We start from the raw sequence: 22,461 nt of genomic DNA, 5'->3' as shown, positions 1-22,461 counted from the left end.
TCTTGTATATATATATTTTCTTACTTCTTTCCAAACTCAGATTCTATTTAGTTTATTTTGTTTTATTGCTTTTTCTATGGTAAGTTTTTGGTAAATTTAAATGAAGTTTAATTTCAATTTGTGTTTGATATATGTTAAAGGAAACTTTGTTTCAATTGTTTATCAGTGATTCTATTTTTCTGGTTCATATGTGTTGTTTCTTCTTATTTATTGGTAACAACCTTAATTTGATTGATTCTGTATGTGCATATTAAATTTGATTTCTTACTAGCTAGCTAGCTTGCTATAGTGATATGACATTATTATTATGCACAGCTTCGTATTTAGGGCTTAAAGAGTTTTTACCACCATATTTGGATCCAAATCTCACAAATCAAGAACTCATCACAGGAGTCAACTTTGCCTCTGATGGTTCTGGTTATGACACACTTACACCAACTCCTCAGTGTATCTATAACACTACTCTCTTTCTTTATCTACATCTTATTTATCACATGCCTGAAATGGTTATAATTTCTTTTTTTTTCCCTCAAATATATGTTTCATGCCTAGCTTTAATTTGTCAATTTGGTTAAAAATATTTTTGTACAAAATTACTTACCTAAATCCTCTTTATGTATAGATATAGATGGATAGAAGTATTAAGTATACATAGATTGGTTAATTTTTCTGAATTTGCATTGGTCTCTCTATTAATTGCAGAATGTAATTTCAATTCGAAAACAGTTGGAACATTTAAAAGAATACAAAAATAGGTTGGAGAGGATTCTTGGTAAACAGAAGATCATACGAAGAATGCTATATTTTTCAGAAGTGCAGGGACAAATGACTTTGTTATTAATTATTTTACATTGCCAATACGAAGAAAGACAGAGGATAAGTTATTGTTTGGAACAGTGTAGAATTGAAGGAAGTAATTGGTATCCAGAGGAAGAGAAAGAAGAGGACAGAGGATAAGTTATTGTTTTGCAGCATGAAGCAGCAGCTACCTGGCGTTGATGCTAAATTGCAGAAGATTACAGAGAAGATAAGAGAAGAGAGAAAGAGAAGCATTTCTGCTAGGGTTTTTCATTCAATTTCATTCAGCGCCATTCTCTCATCCTCTTCCTCTACTGTATCTCTTGTTCGCCAATCCTCGCCGCCACATCACGCTTCAGACGACGCCGCAACCTGCTTCCACCGCCGCCGCGCAAGACGCTGCCTCAACGCTTGGAGGTTAGTTAATCATTATGCCTTTTCAATTCATCATTTCGTATGTTTTTTTCTTTTTTGGGTGATAATAGTGATGATATTGCTGTGCTACTCAGTAGTTAGGAGGAATGTTATTGCCATGAAAATGAAACAAAATGAGTGTAAAGGCCAATCAAATCTGAACTTTGAGCATAAGGGGATCAAATCCTTGTTGAACCATTCCCTTTTCAACGTCAAAACCTCAACTAGCAAAGTAGATGACTGAATCAAAGGATTTTACCTTTATAACAATAATGATTTCATGTCTATATAAATTTGTTTCCAGTAAAGTTATAATTAAATTCTTGTGCAGATGTGTGAATGTGATTCCATACAAAATAATAATTTTTCTTTGTATAATTATGGCCTCATGTCCATTTTAACCCCCTTCTTGGCTTTTTGCACTTTGCTATTCCTTTTTTCTTGCCTTTATTGCAAGTCCATAACCATATGATATGATATGAATGTCATTTGATAATGACTTGGATGATCACATGAACATTGAAGATGACTCACTAGTAAGTATTTTTACCAATGAGTTAAGACAAAGTCTTAATTGCTGCCTATTAGCTAGTACTATTGATATTATATTGCTTATATTGTAGGTATATGATGAGAATGCTTCGTACAGTAGCAATGAAGTGGTGTAATATGGTATAGTATTTTGGTTTAAGGTTGCGGAATCCTTTATTTCTGGTTTAAGATGCTAGTTAGGAATATTTCATGTAGATTTATTTACAAAGGCCATGTGAAATGCGAGATTTAACTTGAGCATTAGACCATACATTAGGTTCCAAAAATTGATTCCCATAGAATTCATTGTAAACATTTTCTCCCTTCCCCCTTTCCTTTTTAAATCCTGTTGTAATTTCAATTAAAATTATTCAATATGATATGGTTAATTTTGATCTTACCTGTAATTGTGTGACAGTTCTGATCTGAAATTAGCAATAGCCTTGCAACAACAGGATATCACTACATTCCAAATATGTATAAGCCACTGCCTTTTCACTTTCATCTTTCTTTCTGGTTAATTTTTATGAATCTAAGATGAGTTTGTGTTGTGAAATTGGATTCTGAGTTTTCAGATTCTAAGTTTTCAGATGGCTTTAAGATCAAGGAATGCAGGACTGTCTACTAACAGCAATAACGCAGAATGGATTGAACCATGATCTTAGGGCAATTGCTTTTAATGCTATATCCTTTGGTGTGTCTTGTTGGATTTATCTTAAACTAGGCTAATATCTTTGGTCCTATATGAAGTATTTGGTCAAGAAAACTACTCTTACCAACATTTTTAATTCTCCCAGTTGCCCTTACTAACATTCATCTTTCATGTTCATGTCATTTGGAGTTGGTTTTAACTTTTTACCATTAAAAAAGGAAACCGGCATTCCTTCTGAAACCATCTACACTCACATTTTCAACGTCTCTTTCCTAACTTTTTTTGTATGGAATTTCTAAAAAATATTTTTTAGGTGAGTACTATTGTTACTTTTAGAACACTAAAATAAATATAATACAGATCCTAGACATGGAGTGCTTATCAGTTTCTAGTATTGAGTGGTGTTTGCATCTCCCTGATTATTATCAGTGCTGTTTTAATTCATCATATTCTATATGTAATCGATGTGGTGGTGAATTAAATTGACTTTCAGCAAGGAAAGATTCGGACTGCGTCAAGCAGAGACTTGATGGTCAGGGAACCGGGATAAGGTATACAAAAGGTACAATGTTCATAGTAGTGCAGTCAAGTCTTCCAACCAAGCAGGGGCACCGCATAGGACAGAAGGTGCTGGTTTTATTGAGGGACACCGCACAAGGATTCTGTTTAAGAGCAAACTATAAAAAATATTGGTTTTATTTTATAGTGTTAGTTTGAATCACACTTTTGTTTCTTATAAAGGTTGATAATGCTCCCGTGAATCGCACTCTTCTGTCTATCATTTAATTATTTTTCCTTTATAATATCCCATTTTTGTATGGAGGGAGGAGGATCCGACGTGGAAGTGACATGGAAGCATTTTTTATATTCCTTCTTTTGCTTCTTTTCTTTTAACTTTTTCTAATCCAAATATGTATAGCAAGAGCCATTTTACTGCGTGATAAGAGCTAAACACGAGCTCATCTCTCTTTTTTGGTTTTCAATAATTTTTGTTTCTCTCTTTGATTCGGTGTCTATCAAGAAAGATTGTTTCTCGATTGCAAAAATGTAAATATATTAGTTTTAAAAATATTAAAATTTAAAATTTTATTTAAAAATGAAGAAGATAAATTTAAAATTTTAAGAGTAAAATTTTACTTCGGTCTTTAACCATTTACGGGACATAGTGTAATTAGTGAATAGATCATTATTATCTAAATTTCAAATAATTTTGTACTTATAGTTGTAAAATATATATTATACAGTTTATTTTTTTACTTTAAAAAAGACGAGTTCATCATAAAAAAAATTTTAAAAAATAAGGTAAATAAAACTGATGATTTTTAGTTTTATCCAGAATTATAAGTAAGTTTTTAATAGGATAATGTAAAAGTGATACACAATGAGAGAGATAAAAAATAATCATACAAATAATTGATCTATCTTAAGTTATATAATACAATATACTTCATACAAATAATCATATAAAACTACAAAATACAACATCAATCATAAAATAAAGTAACACAATTATTATTCACTTGAGGGAGGAGGAAGAGGCAAGACTTTTTTAGAAATATTCTAATATTGCATCACTGTCGTGCACATATCATAGCATATTGGTCTATGCTGCAAGGATTCGCAAAGTCTTTGGATAACAGCTTATATGCACTCTGGTTGTAATATTTAAGACAGAATTCATCATTGTTGACATTGAGCCTACAATCATCCATTTTCCTTTAAAAGAAAATAGAACTGAAGTATAATCTAGCCCGTAGGTACATTCATAGAACTGAAGTATATCTCATGAAAAGTAAGAAAAGTAAGAATAATAGAAAAGACTCAAAGAAAAGTATATCTCATGAAAAGTAAGAAAAGGCTCAAAGTGGTCGCAGCCTCGCAGGAATAATCTAAGCCCGTAGGTACATTCATAGGTTGAGGGATACGTTACCTACAATCAAATCATAACCAAACTTAGTATAAAAAGGCTCAAAGTTTGACAATAATGTCAATTTGCTTATATAACTGGAATATACAAGTATCAATATATAGGAAGCAAATTTTATCATAAGTGCTGATAAGTTGTCCTTGTGAGTTTCTGCGGCCTTTCTCAACTCTGCAATGTTAATGTTACCCTTGGGGTTGCTGCACATCATAGTTTCCTAATGCACATCATACGTTTGATGCTTTAATTCTAGTTATGCAATTGCCTAAGACAGCTGCATGAAATGAACCATTAGTTGACACTCATTCCTTTTGATATCATCTTTGAACTTTCTACTATTAAGCATTACTTCATACAGACTAATTTATAATAATAGAACAGAAGTAAGCATTATGCCATTCTAATCACTTTACTCTATCTAAAGTACAAAAACCACCAACCAGGAGACAATGATATCATATTTGATCTACTTTCTGAGAAGAAACTAATGCCATCTCAACAGATTTATTATGACAGCAAAATTAACACAGACTGAAATTCGAGACAGAGCAGATGGTGAGAATTTAATTACCTTTGATTTTTGAGTAATGTTCAATGACATCATCAACAAGACCATCAAAACTAGGGATATAGCCATGGAGGCCTTGTGAAAGGCCAAATCCAGGATAATCCATAGCAAAGACCCCGTATCCAGCTAATGCTATCTTCCTAGCTATGCCTGAAAATAATCCCATGACACGTTTGAGTTGCTAATTCACAACATTACTGCTCTAGTTAATTGCAGATACATGTTACTAATACCAGGAACATGCCTTCAAAGAAAAAAGTGCAGATGTCTCCATATCCATCACAGAAAAACACTGTTGCTTTTGGCTTGGATGCCTCAGGAAGCCAACTCTTACAGAATATTTCAATGCCCCTTGAATTCACCTCGTATGACTGTTACATTGCATATCAGATAACCATCAATCATCTGATGACAATAACTAACTTCGTAGAATCTGCAATCTTCTGCAATTTAGCATCAACGCCAGGTAGCTGCTGCTTCATGCTGCAAAACAATAACTTACCCTCTGTCCTCTTCTTTCTCTTCCTCTGGATACCAATTACTTCCTTCAATTCTACACCGTTCCAAACAATAACTTATCCTCTTTCTTTCTTCGTATTGGCAATGTAAAATAATTAATAACAAAGTCATTTGTCCCTGCACTTCTGAAAAATATAGCGTTCTTCATATGATCTTCTGTTTACCAAGAATCCTCTCCAACCTATTTTTGTATTCTTTTAAATGTTCCAACTGTTTTCGAATTGAAATTACATTCTGCAATTAATAGAGAGACCAATGCAAATTCAGAAAAATTAACCAATCTATGTATACTTAATACTTCTATCCATCTATATCTATACATAAAAAGGATTTAGGTAAGTAATTTTGTACAAAAATATTTTTAACCAAATTGACAAATTAAAGCTAGGCATGAAACATATATTTGAGGAAAAAAAAAAGAAATTATAACCATTTCAGGCATGTGATAAATAAGATGTAGATAAAGAAAGAGAGTAGTGTTATAGATACACTGAGAGTTGGTGTAAGTGTGTCATAACCAGAACCATCAGAGGCAAAGTTGACTCCTGTGATGAGTTCTTGATTTGTGAGATTTGGATCCAAATATGGTGGTAAAAACTCTTTAAGCCCTAAATACGAAGCTGTGCATAATAATAATGTCATATCACTATAGCAAGCTAGCTAGCTAGTAAGAAATCAAATTTAATATGCACATATAGAATCAATCAAATTAAGGTTGTTACCAATAATAAGAAGAAACAACACATATGAACCAGAAAAATAGAATCACTGATAAACAATTGAAACAAAGTTTCCTTTAACATATATCAAACACAAATTGAAATTAAACTTCATTTAAATTTACCAAAAACTTACCATAGAAAAAGCAATAAAACAAATAAACTAAATAGAATCTGAGTTTGGAAAGAAGTAAAAAATATATATACAAGAGATAGGGTGAAAATGTTACCTGATAGAAAGCTGGGGAAGCGGGTTGTGCGGCGGCGGGGAAGCGGGTTGCGCGACGGCGGGGAAGTGGGTTGCGCGGCGCAGTAGAAGCGGAAGCAAGTTGCGAGGCAGCTGCAGAAGCGGGTTACATGGCGAAGATGAGCGGATGAGAGAGACGGCAGAGGAAGAGGAAGAGACCATGTCAATCACTATTGAAAGAGGGCAAAACCCTATCAGAGCAAATGGTTTACAACGTTGAATTTGTGATCAAAATTAAAAAGGGAAGAGTGTAAAACTTAATAAATACAGAGGTCAATTTCTAATTTTTAGTTTTTTCAAAAAAAAAAAACGGGGTTCAATTTATAATTATTTTGAAGTGGGTTAATGATACTCCGACATAAAATATGGAGCAAGGAATCCGTTGCCTTAATTTTGAATTAATATTAAAATAATAAGAATAACTGAGATCATAGTTGTCAGAACCGAACCGGTGATTGAATCGGTCATGTTATTGGGTCATTGGGTCACTGATTCAACCGCTAAGTTACTGGTTGAACCGGTTAACTCGGTCTTATGTAAATAAAAAATAAAAAATAGTCAAAAATTTAAAATGAAAATTTAAAATACATATTTTTACTAACATTTTAAAATATCAAGTTATTTTAAAACAATATGGAACATGAACAATAAATATTTTATTATTTTTACTCTATCATAAATATTTTTATTTTGTTTTTATATTAAAATAACTATTATTTTTAAATTTTAATAATTTATTAATTAGTTTATATCTTTTATACTATTATATACTACAAGTATTTATTAAAAAATAATATTAATAGATATTATATAATTATAAAAAAATAAGTGAGTTTATAATTATTGTTAAATAAAAATATAATTAATTTAAGAATAAGTGAGTTTATAATTAAAATTAAAATAAATTAAATAAGAGTAAACTATTTGAACAAAAAGTCTGAAGCTAAGGGATTAGGTCACGAAACCGAATGGTATTGGAGAATGCACAGCCGCCATAAGGGGAATCTCTCCAAGAAGAAGACTTGAGGCTTCGCAGCGTTAAGAAAGCAAAGCTGAATGGGGATGAATCACTGCCGGATGCGGATGACAACGTGGAATTTGTTAGAGACGGAGAAAGTATGATCATAGAAAATCCCAATTCCAGCCAGGAGATTCAATCGAGTGAGAACAAGAGCACCCCGCTTGATGGGTGTGGACCGAAGATGAAAGATCCGGAACAAGTAAGTACATACAAGGACAGGTTGATGTCGGATGATACGGAAATTGTGTTGTCTCCAACAGAAATTGTGCAGTTAGTGGCTGAGGATTATGGTTTGGAGGAGATGGAGGATGTGAATCTGGAAGAGGAGGCTCCCTTCAATCCAAAATCGGTAGTGGAAGTCTCCTTGGAGGAATATGATCAGTGGTGTAAGCCATGAAAATTTTCTCTCATCGTGAAGCTGCTTGGCAAGAGTCTGGGATTTCGAGCGATGGAGGCTTGGATTCGGAGGGCTTGGTCACGGAATGGAGATCTCAAAGTAATTGACTTAACAGGTGATTTCTTTTTAGTGAGATTCATGGATGAAGGTGACTATCGACATGCCTTATTTGAAGGTCCTTGGAAAGTTGCAGACCACTATCTGTTGGTGCAGAGATGGAGGCCCCTGTTCCAGCCTTCAAATGATTTTGTCCAAAAAATTGCGGTTTGGGTGCATATTTCCGAACTGTCTGTGAAGTTGTATACTGATAATTTCTATGGAGAGCTGGAAAAAAGATAGGAACAATGTTAAAGATTGACCAGAATACTCCCATTCATTTTAGAGGAAAATTTGCACGTTTGTGCGTGGAAATTGACCTGAGGCACAAACTGGTTCTAGTAATCAAAGTACTGGGTCGCGATTTCAAAGTGAAATACGAAGGACTACATTTAATTTGCTTCGGTTGTGGCCGTTATGGTCATAGAGTTGAGCTATGTTCGGAAGGAGGGGCAAGGAAGGAGAATGTTCAACCACTAAGCACTGATGGTGGTGGTCACTCGGAAAATGTTCCAAAGAACTTGGTTGTGAAATCCACTAATTTGGTGTCAGAACTTTCGAATTCAGTTAATCAAGTTACAAATAATGTGGGAAGGAATATAGGGGTGTCAGATCTGAATGAAGATATGGAAAATGGGAACACCTTGAATTCTTTTGGGCCTTGGATGATAGTTAAGAGGCCCCAAAGAAAAAATATGAAGAAAAAAGTCTCTGGGCTTGATCTAAATAAGGGAGTTAATGTTGCACTGGGCTCAAGGTACCAAGTTCTAGACCAAATAGAGAACCAGGAGTCGACACAAATGGACTTGGTGGGTAGGCAGAATGAAGCTCATCTGGAGTCCAGGGTCAAAAAACCTCAGCACAATAAAGCTGCTATGTTTGCAAAACCTGCCACAGTAGGAAAAGAAAATAAGAAACGATCTCAAAAGCCTCATACTAATCAGAGTAAGGGGATAGTAGTTAATACGAGTGTGTCTACTTGGAAGGGGAAGGAGATAGAAGGTTCTAGCTCTGCAGAGATCGACAATCGGAGAAAGGAGAATTATTAGGATTCTATTAATTTAATTAAACAAGCTCAAAGCATGGGAGGTAGTGACAGTTGGGAGAATGGGATGTTTCCTGGGGTTCAAATTCACTTACCCTCCATGGAAGCTTCTGCGATGGTGGAGCAGCTTCGCCTTAAACCTGGAGTGAGGAATTCGGCAGCAAATCCCCCTGATCCAGGAGCAAATCAGAACGTAAATGCTGGTAAGTCAGTTTCAGCTATATCCCATATTGGGGTGCTTTCAGATAACATGGTGGCAGATATCGCCACAGGTGCTACGCCAAATGCGCAGTGATTTCTGGCCGTTTGGCCCCTCGTCTCCTTTTTATTGCTGCTTATCATGAATATAATAAATTGGAACTGTAGAGGTGTGGGTGGTAAAGGTTTCTCCAGATTGGTGAAGGATATGTGCAATAGATTTCATTCTGGTTTTCTTTGTTTACTTGAAACACATATCTCGGGGGCGAAAGCGGAGAAGGTGGCTCAAAAATTTGGTTTTTTGAATTGGCATCTAGTGGAAGGATGTGGTTTCTCAGGCGGGATCTGGCTTCTGTGGAATGGCAGTCTCTGGGATGTTCATGTTATTGAGTCACATAGGCAATTTATTCATCTTAGAGTTTCTTTTTGTAATGAACAATACTGGTATCTGACGGTAGTCTATGGTTCACCTCATATTGGACCAAGATCTGAATTATGGGAAAATCTGCAAAGATTAGGGGATCTGGTGCATGGTGATTGTAACACCCTAACTATCAAAATGTCACGCTTCCGGCTGCGCCACTCTGATAGCTCGAGTATTACCACGACTCTTATAATATTTAAGACTAAAATATGAGCCTGTTTAAAACTTAAAACCGCATAACACTTTGATAACTCTTTTTCGTGAAAATCTAAACATACATGTACATACAATTCAGATACAACCTTAAGATATATACATACATATACATAACACTAGTTTACTATTATACATATCATAATTTCCTATCCCTCTTACAAACTTCATAAAGATAAAGGTGAGGAAAGAAATAATAGCTACGGTGATACAAAAAGACCGAATAAACAAAAAAAAATAAACATAACTCTCCTGAAGCTTCGTCTTCCATATCCTGAAAAGGAATAACCTGTAGGGGAGTGAGAACGTCGTCCTCGCTTGTTCTCACTATAGGATTACAGAATTTGCTATAACAAGATACGTAAAGATAAGATCATTCTTAGAGTTCAGTGATCATTGCTCGTCTTATGAGTCTTTCCAAAAACCATAGGTTCACATTCGAAATCCAGAAAATTCCTTTTTGAAGACTTGCTAAATTTCTCAAATATTCTAAAACAAAACCTTTTTCCTTAAAGAAAATGTCTGAAAAGTTTTTCCTAGACCACAACCATGAAAGCAGTTACCTACGCGGTATAAATGATCATCCCGTTCCAAGCATATGTTCATTAAGTCTATGCTGAACCGATCAGATACTTTATAGAGAACTAGGACTCAATATACCAATCACAGCCTCAAGCCCATCCAATCCAACACGGCCCCCGGCCCAAACAGCTAGATCAGCAACCAACTCTTCACAAACCAATCAATTCAAACACAATCACAATTAATGTGGTTCAAGCACAATCAAGAGCAATTACAACAAGTATAACAATTAGCAGTTAACATAAGTATTCACATAGGCAAACCAAAAACAATATGCACACCCAAACAATATCACATAGATGCAAATGATGAATGCCTGTCCTACTGGCTGTGATATCACATTGTCGGTTCAATTGCCAACCCGACACATTCCCATGGGAATGTTGCCTTTCGGTCACGTATAAATGGGAACCCTCTGGGATAACGTGCCCGCCACACGGTCCAGGATGTCAGTGCCTGCACACTCCTATGATCCGAAAGGATGTGAGCGGATACTTTGCCTTCGACCTCACATCTACACGTAAGCGGGATTAACCACCGTCCTTACGCGGGTGCCGCAACCTCGACAAGCGGGATTAACCACCGTCCTTGCCAGGCGCAAACGACTTATCAACAATCTCGTCAATTATCAAATCTCTCAGCATAAGCGGGACGAACCCGGCCCTTACGCCTACCAAATAATAACTCATCAATCTTGATGATATCTACGATCAATCAAGCTCAAAATCTTAATTCAAAATCATTCTTGGCCCATTTACTTTTAAGTAACAAATGTAGTCAAATCACAGCTAGTCAAGAATCACTTTTCAAAACGGAGCCACTTTCCACATCTTTCCAACACTTCCAAAGATCTCAAAACCATGCCAAGTTCAAAATCTCTTTGAAAGACTCAAAATAATTCATTTCTAAATCAAGATTTGGTCGTAAGATTCCTCAGCGGAGTCTCAAGACTTCAGGGGAGAATAACCTAACTCATTTCTTAAATTCCTTGAAAACCTCCGAAACTTTAACTTCTTGAGTTGAATAAATAGAATAGGGTTTAAACCCAAAACCAAATCGTGTTTCCAATTATTCCGAACCAATTTCAAAACCAACCAAACTTAAGCCAAAACCAAATCATTTTTAAACCGAAAACCAATTTCAGTTTCATTCTTAAATCTGTTTCCAAGGGCTCGGGAAGTGTTTCAATTTTAATAAATCAAAGTTCCAGAAAATACTTCAAGCTCTTCCTAAATGTCGTAAAGTGAAATAGATTAATTGAAAACCACGTTTATTTTAAACCCATTAAAATCCCCTCCAAAATCTGTTTACGTAAATCAAATTGCAAAACATAAAAATTTCATATTTAAATTGATTTTTAAGGCATAATTCCTTTCTTAATAATTACATCCAAAATATAGAGATTTTCCTACTAAGGCAAGTTCAAACATAATTTATTTCTCAAACATTTAAGTCAAAGCATAATTCATTCTTTTCCAAAATAACAATTCCAATCAAAATCTCAGATTTTCTAGAAATTTCGGCAGCATCTCCCCTAAAACTTGGACTTTGCCACCCTTTTCGGGTCCCAACAAAACCAATCATCAATCCTTTCTGACAGGTTCAAGACTAAATCAGTTTCCAATAAAACAAAACTCAACTTTCAAATTATCAAAAATCATTCAAATCAACCAATCCAGAAATCTCCAATTTATCAAAATCAGACATTGTTACAATCAAACAAGCACCCATATTCATTCAAGATAAACCAGACAATTCATAAGACTCACATAACCACCAGAAATACATTTGTACAGCATATCTATTTATAACAACTTCCACTTTAAAATGAATCAGTTTGTATAAAAAGCCCCTACCTTGGCTCGTCGAATACATAAACCAAACGCGTCACAGGAAAGCCTTTCGTCTCGGCCCGAAACCAACAACCAACATCCCAGCTCTGCTTATTTTTCTCAATAGCAGAAACAGCCTCAACGCCACGTATATAAGCTCGGATACTAATTCCTAACACATCAATACCGCGAAAAATATCAAAACTCATAACTGAAAGCTAAAGGCGAAGGTTCCGAGATAGAGACACTTACAGAAATAAAAGGAACGGCACAGCAGTCACAGCAACACTTATGCGACACGCAATCATCAGGACCCAACCTACGTTACCAAACCTCAAGGTCTTTAACCAAACATAACCAAACACTAAAGCGGGGGTTTTCAAAACACAATTACTTACCAAACTAAGAAAACGAAACAGCGGCGATAGCTGAGCCGGTTTGCCGGCAGCCCCAGCAACCACCTCGAGTGGCGGCGGCGACCAGATCTCTGGCAACGGTAACTGAAACCAATCATACAATGACAATGAAGCTTCCGGAAATCCAAAGGAAATGAAGATCAACTTAAATCCTTACCGGCAGAATTTTCCGGCGGCGGCGACGAGGTTTTTTGGCGGCCAGGCACGGCGGCGAGATTGGTTTCTCCTCCGGCAGCGGCCTCTTCCCAGGTTCTCTCTCTCTCTTCGCGGATCTGTTCAACGGTGACAGACCAGAGGTGGCGGCGGTGGCACACCCAGCAATGACGGCACACGGCGGCGACTGGCGCAACGGCGGCGGCTGAAGGTAGCTCCTCCAGCTTGCGTCTCCGGCAGCAACAACTCCCCCTCCTTACACGACCCTCTCCCTCAGCTCCGATCCCTGTTAGCAACTCGCGGCGGCGACAGGGGCAAGGATCAACGGCAACGACTTCAAGGGGAACGACGAGCAAGGACGGCGGCGAAGAAAACCCTGACGGCAACGTTGGCGCGGCCACACGGAACGGTGACACCTTCCTCTCCTCGCGGCTCTCGATGGTGCGGGCTCCTCCCTTCACCGGCGCTCTCCTTCCCTCTCGGATCTCCTCCATCCCTTGCCAACAATGGCGGCGGCAGCGACGAGGTGTGGGTCAATGGCGAGGCGCGAGCTCGTGGCTCCATGGATGGCGCCGCAAAGCAGCTCGACGGCGAGCTCCAGGGCGGCAGATCGACGGCGGCGAGGCCTCCCCTACCTTCCTTCTTCTGTTCTCCTCTACTCCCTCTCAGAACTCTCTTTCTTTCTTGGCAGCTATTGCTGCTATGTGTTGCAGCTGGGTTTGGGGGGGCTGAGTGGGGTTGAAAGAGAACCGGGTCGGGTAACGGGTTACTGGGTTAGGGTTTCTTTATTTTGAAAATTAAGGTTAGGGGTAATTTGGTAATTTCACATAAAATTGGGAATAATATAATAATCGAAACCCAAATTAAATTCAACACTAATTGTATATAGAAAATACTATTTACTCATCAATTTCACAAATTATTTTCAATAAAAAGTCCAAATCAGATAATTAGACATAATATAATTAAATCCTTTATTTTCCGAAAATAGTAGTATCAATATTTTAAAATATTAATTATTTAGTCCAAATCATATAAAAATCCTTATTATTTCAAAACTACTAATTTTACAATTTAAATATATAAAATAACTCAATAATTATAAAATTAGATAAAATCTTAATTTAAATAGCCCAAACTCATTATTTTTAGATTTCTAGAACTTTAAGTTGTAAATAGAAAAATACTCCATAAGTATAGAGTTTGGATAAAAACCTTAATTTATTTCAAATCCAATTAATCAAAACTACCTTTAATTACCTTTAATAAGATAATTTATGAAATTAAAAATATAAATAAATATATGATTTGAAATTAGTTCAAAATAGGACTTCTCAAAAGTCTTGGGTCTTACATTCCACCCACCTTATAAAAATTTTCGTCCTCGAAAATTAAAGTAATACATAATATAGTACATAGCCTTAAATACCTTTTAGAAAAGTAAGAGATCTTAACACATATATATACACAAGTTCAAATACCTGATATCCATAAGATTTAAATGTAAAGGTAAGGTATAGTGTAAGGTGAAGGATACAAGATAGGCTCAATACAAAAGGTTATATGGTTTCAAAATCTTACAAAAGCTTGGAGAAACAATATAAGGTGCAAGTCAAGATAGGCGTTCACAAAGCAGAGCTATAGTTAATGTGGCAAAAGGCTACAAGACAAGTTAGTATTAAAACAACGGATATAGCATTTCTTCACAGATCTCTTACCCCTTCGAAACTTCCACTTCCCAACTCCATCTATCACTTCACAACTCCATATCCGGTCACAAACCTAACATCCGCAGACTCTTCCACGAGAAACAAAACTCCCACAACTTCTCATAACGTTGCACTCTTACCACTTCACCTTTCGTATCCACGAACAGGCCTTAAAGAACTACGCATCGCATTACTATACCTAAAGATCGCACGTGACATCACAACAATTCTCGAGTTTACTCAGAAAGGTAAAAGACTTTAAAATAGAAGGACAAACAACAAGGATAATCTACGCAAGAGTTCTGAAAGAATTGTTGAATTTACAAGTAAACAAGGATGTACAATCAATGAAGAGTATTGGAAAGAAATTCAGTTTAACAACCTCAAAGATGACTCCTGAATCAGAGACAACTGATAGGAACACAAAAGGATAAGCAAGACAGTGATTTGGAACTAAATCAAGCTGAGTTAACAAGTATAAAATCATAGAAGAAGGTCAACTAAAGCTAGTAATGACACTCTCAAGATTTAAAATTTTTGATCAAGTTCACATAATACATTTTAATATAAAGAATGAAAGACTGAAAGAAGATCACCTCCTGTGTTAAAAGAAAAGTATGTAATTCGCAGTTCACAAAAGGGTAACATAAACATATATCAAAACTGCAATATGGTTAAAAGAAAACTAAATTGTGTTTTATCCAAATAGTTTCCAAGTAAAAGATAGAATAGGTGAGGATTGAAAATTGAAAGTCAATTAGGTTAAGGCCAAAACAATCTTTCGAAAATCCTGAAAGACATTTAGGTACTCAATCAACTAAAAGTATACACTGATATTGTGGCAGGGTTGTAAGAAAATCAAACGTTTGTTCAATAACTCTCAAAGTCTAAATTCAAACAAGTGTGTATAAAATTTTATAGCAAATATGGAACAAGTTAAACTCTATTTAGAAAAGGAAACCCTAAAGTAAAAATTTACTTATCAGTCGGTTTCAAAACTTTATTCAAAATAATGCATGTCAACTCCAAAATAACTTTTTCAATTTAAAGGATAGTTATGGATGCAATTTTTAAGCGAGAAGAATTGATTTAAGTTTCTTAAGAGAATCCAAAACTTGCTTCAAAAGTTCACATCAAAACTCTAAGAATACACTTGAAATTGCCATCACATAAGAATATTTAAGAGTATTAAGATGTACTTAAAAGGGAATTAGACCAAACAAGAAAGGATCTCAAGTCAAGGGAGTTCAAACAAGATCCACGAAGCATGGGACACCAAACAAGCTTTCCATTGATTCAAAAGGATGCAACACTCGTCAGGAAAAACAACTCAATCAACAGTGAATTTTCAAGAAAGAACATTTGACTAAAGAAGGACAATTGGGAGGACAAACAACACACTAGATAGAAACAATTTAAGTTGACTTAGAGGAGCATGAAATTCACAAGAGAAGGAAAACTGAGACTACTGGTGGTGTTCATAAAAGAAAAAGAGTAGTTAAAAACAAAATCAAGTATCATGACCATAGAAATACAAGCTTAAAGAATTAGCCCATACTTGAGAGGAAAGGTATGAACCTAATATTTTCAAAAGAACAACAAATACGTAAATAATGTATCATGCTAAATTAAAGTCAATTTGTCAAACGAAAACTAACTGGAAATAAAGTGAAAAGCCTTTCCTTTAAGAATTTAAAAAATACCTAAGTACGTAATCAAATAGAGTTACGTATAGGGACCGTAATAAAATTATTTTGAAAAGTCAAATTGTATTTAAAGTAAGTGTAGTTCCATAAACCAGTAAAAGAACATGCGAGGTATTAGAAATAAATAGTTTTTAAATTGCATAAGGAATTTTCAAAGTTTTATATAGATAGGTGTATATCAAATCAAAAGCGATTTTATAAAAGTTTGAAAATTGGTTATAAATATAGTCAATTAAGAGAAAAACTGAATCACCATTTTTTTTTAAGACTAGAAGTAAGGACATAAACACGTTGCATCAAGAGAAGTTCAAAATCATGTCGAAAAAATTACATAAATCAAGAAAAGAGCTCAAACAGAGAAAGACAGATACACCAAGAAATTCAAACCGGCATATGCAATTTAGAATCAAGAAGAATGCATATGAACAGAAAAATAGGATTGAAAACATCAAAATGCTTCCCAAAAGAATTGACAAGAACATCAAAATAAGCTAAGAAACAATAAGTCACATGACATCCAACAGAATCCAAAGCACATAACTGAGTAACCTCGAGAAATAGTTTCTAACATTTCCAAAACCCGCGATTTACTTTACTCAAAACTCGTATATCATCTATGATAACCCATCAGTGCTTTCATATACATAATTCACTAGTATTAAGCCGGCCAAACTTAATATCAGGAATTATGCAACGCAAGACTAATGGCATTAATCAATAGACACTCATGTGCATAAAGCTCTAATTCTCGTCATTCAACAAGACCTATTACATGACAAACGCTCAGAGTATGCAATTGAAGCATAGTCGGTCCATTCCTCAGGCTCTACAGGAAAGACCGCTCTGATACCACAAATGTAACACCCTAACTATCAAAATGTCATGCTTCCAGCTGCGCCACTCTGATAGCTCGAGTATTACCACGACTCTTATAATATTTAAGACTAAAATATGAGCCTGTTTAAAACTTAAAACCGCATAACACTTCGATAACTCTTTTTCGTGAAAATCTAAACATACATGTACATACAATTCAGATACAACCTTAAGATATATACATACATATACATAACACTAGTTTACTATTATACATATCATAATTTCCTATCTCTCTTACAAACTTCATAAAGATAAAGGTGAGGAAAGAAATAATAGCTACGGTGATACAAAAAGACCGAATAAATAAAAAAAAATAAACATAACTCTCCTGAAGCTTCGTCTTCTATATCCTGAAAAGGAATAACCTGTAGGGGAGTGAGAACGTCGTCCTCGCTTGTTCTCACTATAGGATTACAGAATTTGCTATAACAAGATACGTAAAGATAAGATCATTCTTAGAGTTCAGTGATCATTGCTCGTCTTATGAGTCTTTCCAAAAACCATAGGTTCACATTCGAAATCCAGAAAATTCCTTTTTGAAGACTTGCTAAATTTCTCAAATATTCTAAAACAAAACCTTTTTCCTTAAAGAAAATGTCTGAAAAGTTTTTCCTAGACCACAACCATGAAAGCAGTTACCTACGCGGTATAAATGATCATCCCGTTCCAAGCATAGGTTCATTAAGTCTATGCTGAACCGATCAGATACTTTATATAGAACTAGGACTCAATATACCAATCACGGCCTCAAGCCCATCCAATCCAACACGGCCCCCGGCCCAAACAGCTAGATCAGCAACCAACTCTTCACAAACCAATCAATTCAAACACAATCACAATTAATGTGGTTCAAGCACAATCAAGAGCAATTACAACAAGTATAACAATTAGCAGTTAACATAAGTATTCACATAGGCAAACCAAAAACAATATGCACACCCAAACAATATCACATAGATGCAAATGATGAATGCCTGTCCTACTGGCTGTGATATCACATTGTCGGTTCAATTGCCAACCCGACACATTCCCATGGGAATATTGCCTTTCGGTCACGTATAAATGGGAACCCTCTGGGATAACGTGCCCGCCACACGGTCCAGGATGTCAGTGCCTGCACACTCCTATGATCCGAAAGGATGTGAGCGGATACTTTGCCTTCGACCTCACATCTACACGTAAGCGGGATTAACCACCGTCCTTACGCGGGCGCCGCAACCTCGACAAGCGGGATTTACCACCGTCCTTGCCAGGCGCAAACGACTTATCAACAATCTCGTCAATTATCAAATCTCTCAGCATAAGCGGGACGAACTCGGCCCTTACGCCTACCAAATAATAACTCATCAATCTTGATGATATCTACGATCAATCAAGCTCAAAATCTTAATTCAAAATCATTCTTGGCCCATTTACTTTTAAGTAACAAATGTAGTCAAATCACAGCTAGTCAAGAATCACTTTTCAAAACGGAGCCACTTTCCACATCTTTCCAACACTTTCAAAGATCTCAAAACCATGCCAAGTTCAAAATCTCTTTGAAAGACTCAAAATCATTCATTTCTAAATCAAGATTTGGTCATAAGATTCCTCAGCGGAGTCTCAAGACTTCAGGGGAGAATAACCTAACTCATTTCTTAAATTCCTTGAAAACCTCCGAAACTTTAACTTCTTGAGTTGAATAAATAGAATAGGGTTTAAACCCAAAACCAAATCGTGTTTCCAATTATTCTGAACCAATTTCAAAACCAACCAAACTTAAGCCAAAACCAAATCATTTTTAAACCGAAAACCAATTTCAGTTTCATTCTTAAATCTGTTTCCAAGGGCTCGGAAAGTGTTTCAATTTTAATAAATCAAAGTTCCAGAAAATACTTCAAGCTCTTCCTAAATGTCGTAAAGTGAAATAGATTAATTGAAAACCACGTTTATTTTAAACCCATTAAAATCCCCTCCAAAATCTGTTTACGTAAATCAAATTGCAAAACATAAAAATTTCATATTTAAATTGATTTTTAAGGCATAATTCCTTTCTTAATAATTACATCCAAAATATAGAGATTTTCTTACTAAGGCAAGTTCAAACATAATTTATTTCTCAAACATTTAAGTCAAAGCATAATTCATTCTTTTCCAAAATAACAATTTCAATCAAAATCTCAGATTTTCTAGAAATTTCGGCAGCATCTCCCCTAAAACTTGGACTTTGCCACCCTTTTCGGGTCCCAACAAAACCAATCATCAATCCTTTCTGACAGGTCCAAGACTAAATCAGTTTCCAATAAAACAAAACTCAACTTTCAAATTATCAAAAATCATTCAAATCAACCAATCCAGAAATCTCCAATTTATCAAAATCAGACATTGTTACAATCAAACAAGCACCCATATTCATTCAAGATAAAACCAGACAATTCATAAGACTCACATAACCACCAGAAATACATTTTGTACAGCATATCTATTTATAACAACTTCCACTTTAAAATGAATCAGTTTGTATAAAAAGCCCCTACCTTGGCTCGTCGAATACATAAACCAAACGCGTCACAGGAAAGCCTTTCGTCTCGGCCCGAAACCAACAACCAACATCCCAGCTCTGCTTATTTTTCTCAATAGCAGAAACAGCCTCAACGCCACGTATATAAGCTCGGATACTAATTCCTAACACATCAATACCGCGAAAAATATCAAAACTCATAACTGAAAGCTAAAGGCGAAGGTTCCGAGATAGAGACACTTACAGAAATAAAAGGAACGGCACAGCAGTCACAGCAACACTTATGCGACACGCAATCATCAGGACCCAACCTACGTTACCAAACCTCAAGGTCTTTAACCAAACATAACCAAACACTAAAGCGGGGGTTTTCAAAACACAATTACTTACCAAACTAAGAAAACAAAACAGCGGCGATAGCTGAGCCGGTTTGCCGGCAGCCCCAGCAACCACCTCGAGTGGCGGCGGCGACCAGATCTCCGGCAACGGTAACTGAAACCAATCATACAACGACAATGAAGCTTCCGGAAATCCAAAGGAAATGAAGATTAACTTAAATCCTTACCGGCAGAATTTTCCGGCGACGGCGGCGAGGTTTTTTGGCGGCCAGGCACGGCGGCGAGATTGGTTTCTCCTCCGACAGCGGCCTCTTCCCAGGTTCTCTTTCTCTCTTCGCGGATCTGCTCAACGGTGACAGACCAGAGGTGGCGGCGGTGGCACACGCAGCAATGACGGCACACGGCGGTGACTGGCGCAACGGCGGCGACTGAAGGCAGCTCCTCCAGCTCGCGTCTCCGGCAGCAACAACTCCCCCTCCTTACACGGCCCTCTCCCTCAGCTCCGATCCCTGTTAGCAACTCGCGGCGGCGACAGGGGCAAGGATCAACGGCAACGACTTCAAGGGGAACGACGAGCAAGGACGGCGGCGAAGAAGACCCTGACGGCGACGTTGGCGCGGCCACACGGAACGGTGACGCCTTCCTCTCCTCGCGGCTCTCGATGGTGCGGGCTCCTCCCTTCACCGGCGCTCTCCTTCCCTCTCGGATCTCCTCCATCCCTTGCCAACAGTGGCGGCGGCAGCGACGAGGTGTGGGTCAATGGCGAGGCGCGAGCTCGTGGCTCCATGGATGGCGCCGCAAAACAGCTCGACGGCGAGCTCCAGGGCGGCGGATCGACGGCGGCGAGGCTTCCCCTACCTTCCTTCTTCTGTTCTCCTCTACTCCCTCTCAGAACTCTCTTTCTTTCTTTGTTTCTTTCTTTCTTGGCAGCTATTGCTGCTGTGTGTTGCAGCTGGGTTTGGGGGGGCTGAGTGGGGTTGAAAGAGAACCGGGTCGGGTAACGGGTTACTGGGTTAGGGTTTCTTTATTTTGAAAATTAAGGTTAGGGGTAATTTGGTAATTTCACATAAAATTGGGAATGATATAATAATCGAAACCCAAATTAAATTCAATACTAATTGTATATAGAAAATACTATTTACTCATCAATTTCACAAATTATTTTCAATAAAAAGTCCAAATCAGATAATTAGACATAATATAATTAAATCCTTTATTTTCCGAAAATAGTAGTATCAATATTTTAAAATATTAATTATTTAGTCCAAATCATATAAAAATCCTTATTATTTCACAACTACCAATTTTACAATTTAAATATATAAAATAACTCAATAATTATAAAATTAGATAAAATCTTAATTTAAATAGCCCAAACTCATTATTTTTAGATTTCTAGAACTTTAAGTTGTAAATAGAAAAATACTCCATAAGTATAGAGTTTGGATAAAAACCTTAATTTATTTCAAATCCAATTAATCAAAACTACCTTTAATTACCTTCAATAAGATAATTTATGAAATTAAAAATATAAATAAATATATGATTTGAAATTAGTTCAAAATAGGACTTCTCAAAAGTCTTGGGTCTTACAGTGATTGGTGTGTGGGGGGTGATTTCAATTGTGTTCTCTCATTGGCAGATACAGGGGGTACCTCAACTCTCTCCAGGGATCATGTTCGCTTCTCAAATTGTCTCTTTGAATGTGGTCTCCAAGACACTGGCTTCCAAGGACAACCATTTACTTGGCAGAGAGGTAGTATTCGAAGGAGATTAGACAAGTACGTTGCGAACACTTCTTGGGTTCAAAGATTTAATCATGCAGTAGTAAAGCACCTTCCAAAACTGAAATCTGATCATGCCCCGTTATTACTTGATTTGAGATCTTCCGAATATCCTGGCTCCTCTACTCGCCCATTTCGGTTTATTGCGGCATGGATGACTCACAATGATTTTAATAACTTGCTAAGGAGTAGTTGGGATGTTGATAATCAGCTGGAGGTAAATATCTCCACTTTCATGGAGGCTGCTAAAATTTGGAATCGAGAGGTGTTTGGTGATCTAATTAAAAGGAAAAATCGGCTATTGGCGAGATTAAATGGTATTTCTGCTAATCTCAGTTTCACGCCGAATCCTTTTCTTGATAATCTTCAAATCCAATTGTGGAAGGAATTGGAAACTTTGCTTATTCAGGAAGAAGTCTACTGGAAACAATGTTCTAGGTGCAAATGGATTAATTATGGTGATAAGAATACTGCTTATTTCCATAACACAGCATCTGCCAAGAGGAGAAGAAATAAAGTAACCATGATTAAAAATGCAGAAGGACAGTGGATCGATGATGTGCAATAAATTCAAAATATTGGAGCACAACACTTTCTAACTCTGTATACTGATGATGGGAATTGTGAGAAACTAAATGCTCCAGACTTGTTTTCGACTCTATTATATGAGGAGCAAAATCAGCTAGGAAGAATGGTGACTGTTGAAGAAATCTAATCTGCTATATTCTCTATGGGAGCCTGGAAGGCACCGGGGCCTGACGGCTTGCCTCCGATGTTTTATCAAAGCAACTGGGAA

General features: G+C 36.6%; 3 protein-coding genes and 2 long non-coding RNA genes across 7 annotated transcripts; 2 read left to right on the top strand and 3 right to left on the bottom strand.

Annotated features, from left to right (window-relative positions):
• Positions 1-3,814: 3,814 nt before the first annotated feature.
• LOC130978975 (uncharacterized) lies at positions 3,815-6,607 on the bottom strand. Of its 2 annotated transcripts, XR_009086500.1 has the most exons (5): positions 6,356-6,607; positions 5,121-5,640; positions 4,891-5,037; positions 4,411-4,593; positions 3,815-4,325 (listed from the first exon to the last, which is right to left on the bottom strand). It is a non-coding gene; the product is annotated as an uncharacterized LOC130978975 (long non-coding RNA). The 2 variants fall into 2 exon arrangements; XR_009086501.1 differs by lacking the exon at positions 4,411-4,593.
• A 1,527-nt stretch (positions 6,608-8,134) lies between these two features.
• LOC130980619 (uncharacterized) lies at positions 8,135-8,935 on the top strand. The gene has a single exon (XM_057904279.1). The coding sequence runs from the start codon at positions 8,135-8,137 to the stop codon at positions 8,933-8,935; it is 801 nt and encodes a 266-aa protein (XP_057760262.1).
• A 914-nt stretch (positions 8,936-9,849) lies between these two features.
• LOC130979077 (uncharacterized) lies at positions 9,850-13,609 on the bottom strand. 2 transcript variants are annotated; one of them, XM_057902435.1, is made up of 5 exons: positions 12,754-13,609; positions 12,579-12,680; positions 12,433-12,499; positions 12,205-12,352; positions 9,850-10,495 (listed from the first exon to the last, which is right to left on the bottom strand). In XM_057902435.1, the coding sequence occupies exons 1-2, from the start codon at positions 13,241-13,243 to the stop codon at positions 12,583-12,585; spliced, it is 588 nt and encodes a 195-aa protein (XP_057758418.1). In that variant the 5' UTR covers positions 13,244-13,609; the 3' UTR covers positions 9,850-10,495; positions 12,205-12,352; positions 12,433-12,499; positions 12,579-12,582. The 2 variants fall into 2 exon arrangements, with proteins under 2 accessions (XP_057758418.1, XP_057758419.1); XM_057902436.1 differs by having other exon boundaries at positions 9,850-10,055.
• A 4,180-nt stretch (positions 13,610-17,789) lies between these two features.
• Positions 17,790-19,855, bottom strand: LOC130983153 (uncharacterized). Its single transcript, XR_009087266.1, has 3 exons — positions 19,788-19,855; positions 19,560-19,707; positions 17,790-17,848 (listed from the first exon to the last, which is right to left on the bottom strand). It is a non-coding gene; the product is annotated as an uncharacterized LOC130983153 (long non-coding RNA).
• A 785-nt stretch (positions 19,856-20,640) lies between these two features.
• On the top strand, positions 20,641-22,233 carry LOC130980618 (uncharacterized). Its single transcript, XM_057904278.1, has 3 exons — positions 20,641-20,751; positions 20,834-20,885; positions 21,524-22,233. Exons 1-3 carry the CDS (start codon positions 20,641-20,643, stop codon positions 22,231-22,233), a joined length of 873 nt encoding a protein of 290 aa, XP_057760261.1.
• Positions 22,234-22,461: the final 228 nt, after the last annotated feature.

The sequence above is a fragment of the Arachis stenosperma genome, chromosome 5 (genome assembly GCF_014773155.1).
Source record: "Arachis stenosperma cultivar V10309 chromosome 5, arast.V10309.gnm1.PFL2, whole genome shotgun sequence".
NCBI classification, from domain to species: Eukaryota; Viridiplantae; Streptophyta; class Magnoliopsida; order Fabales; family Fabaceae; genus Arachis; species Arachis stenosperma.
This window is presented reverse-complemented; position numbering and strand designations above follow the sequence as displayed.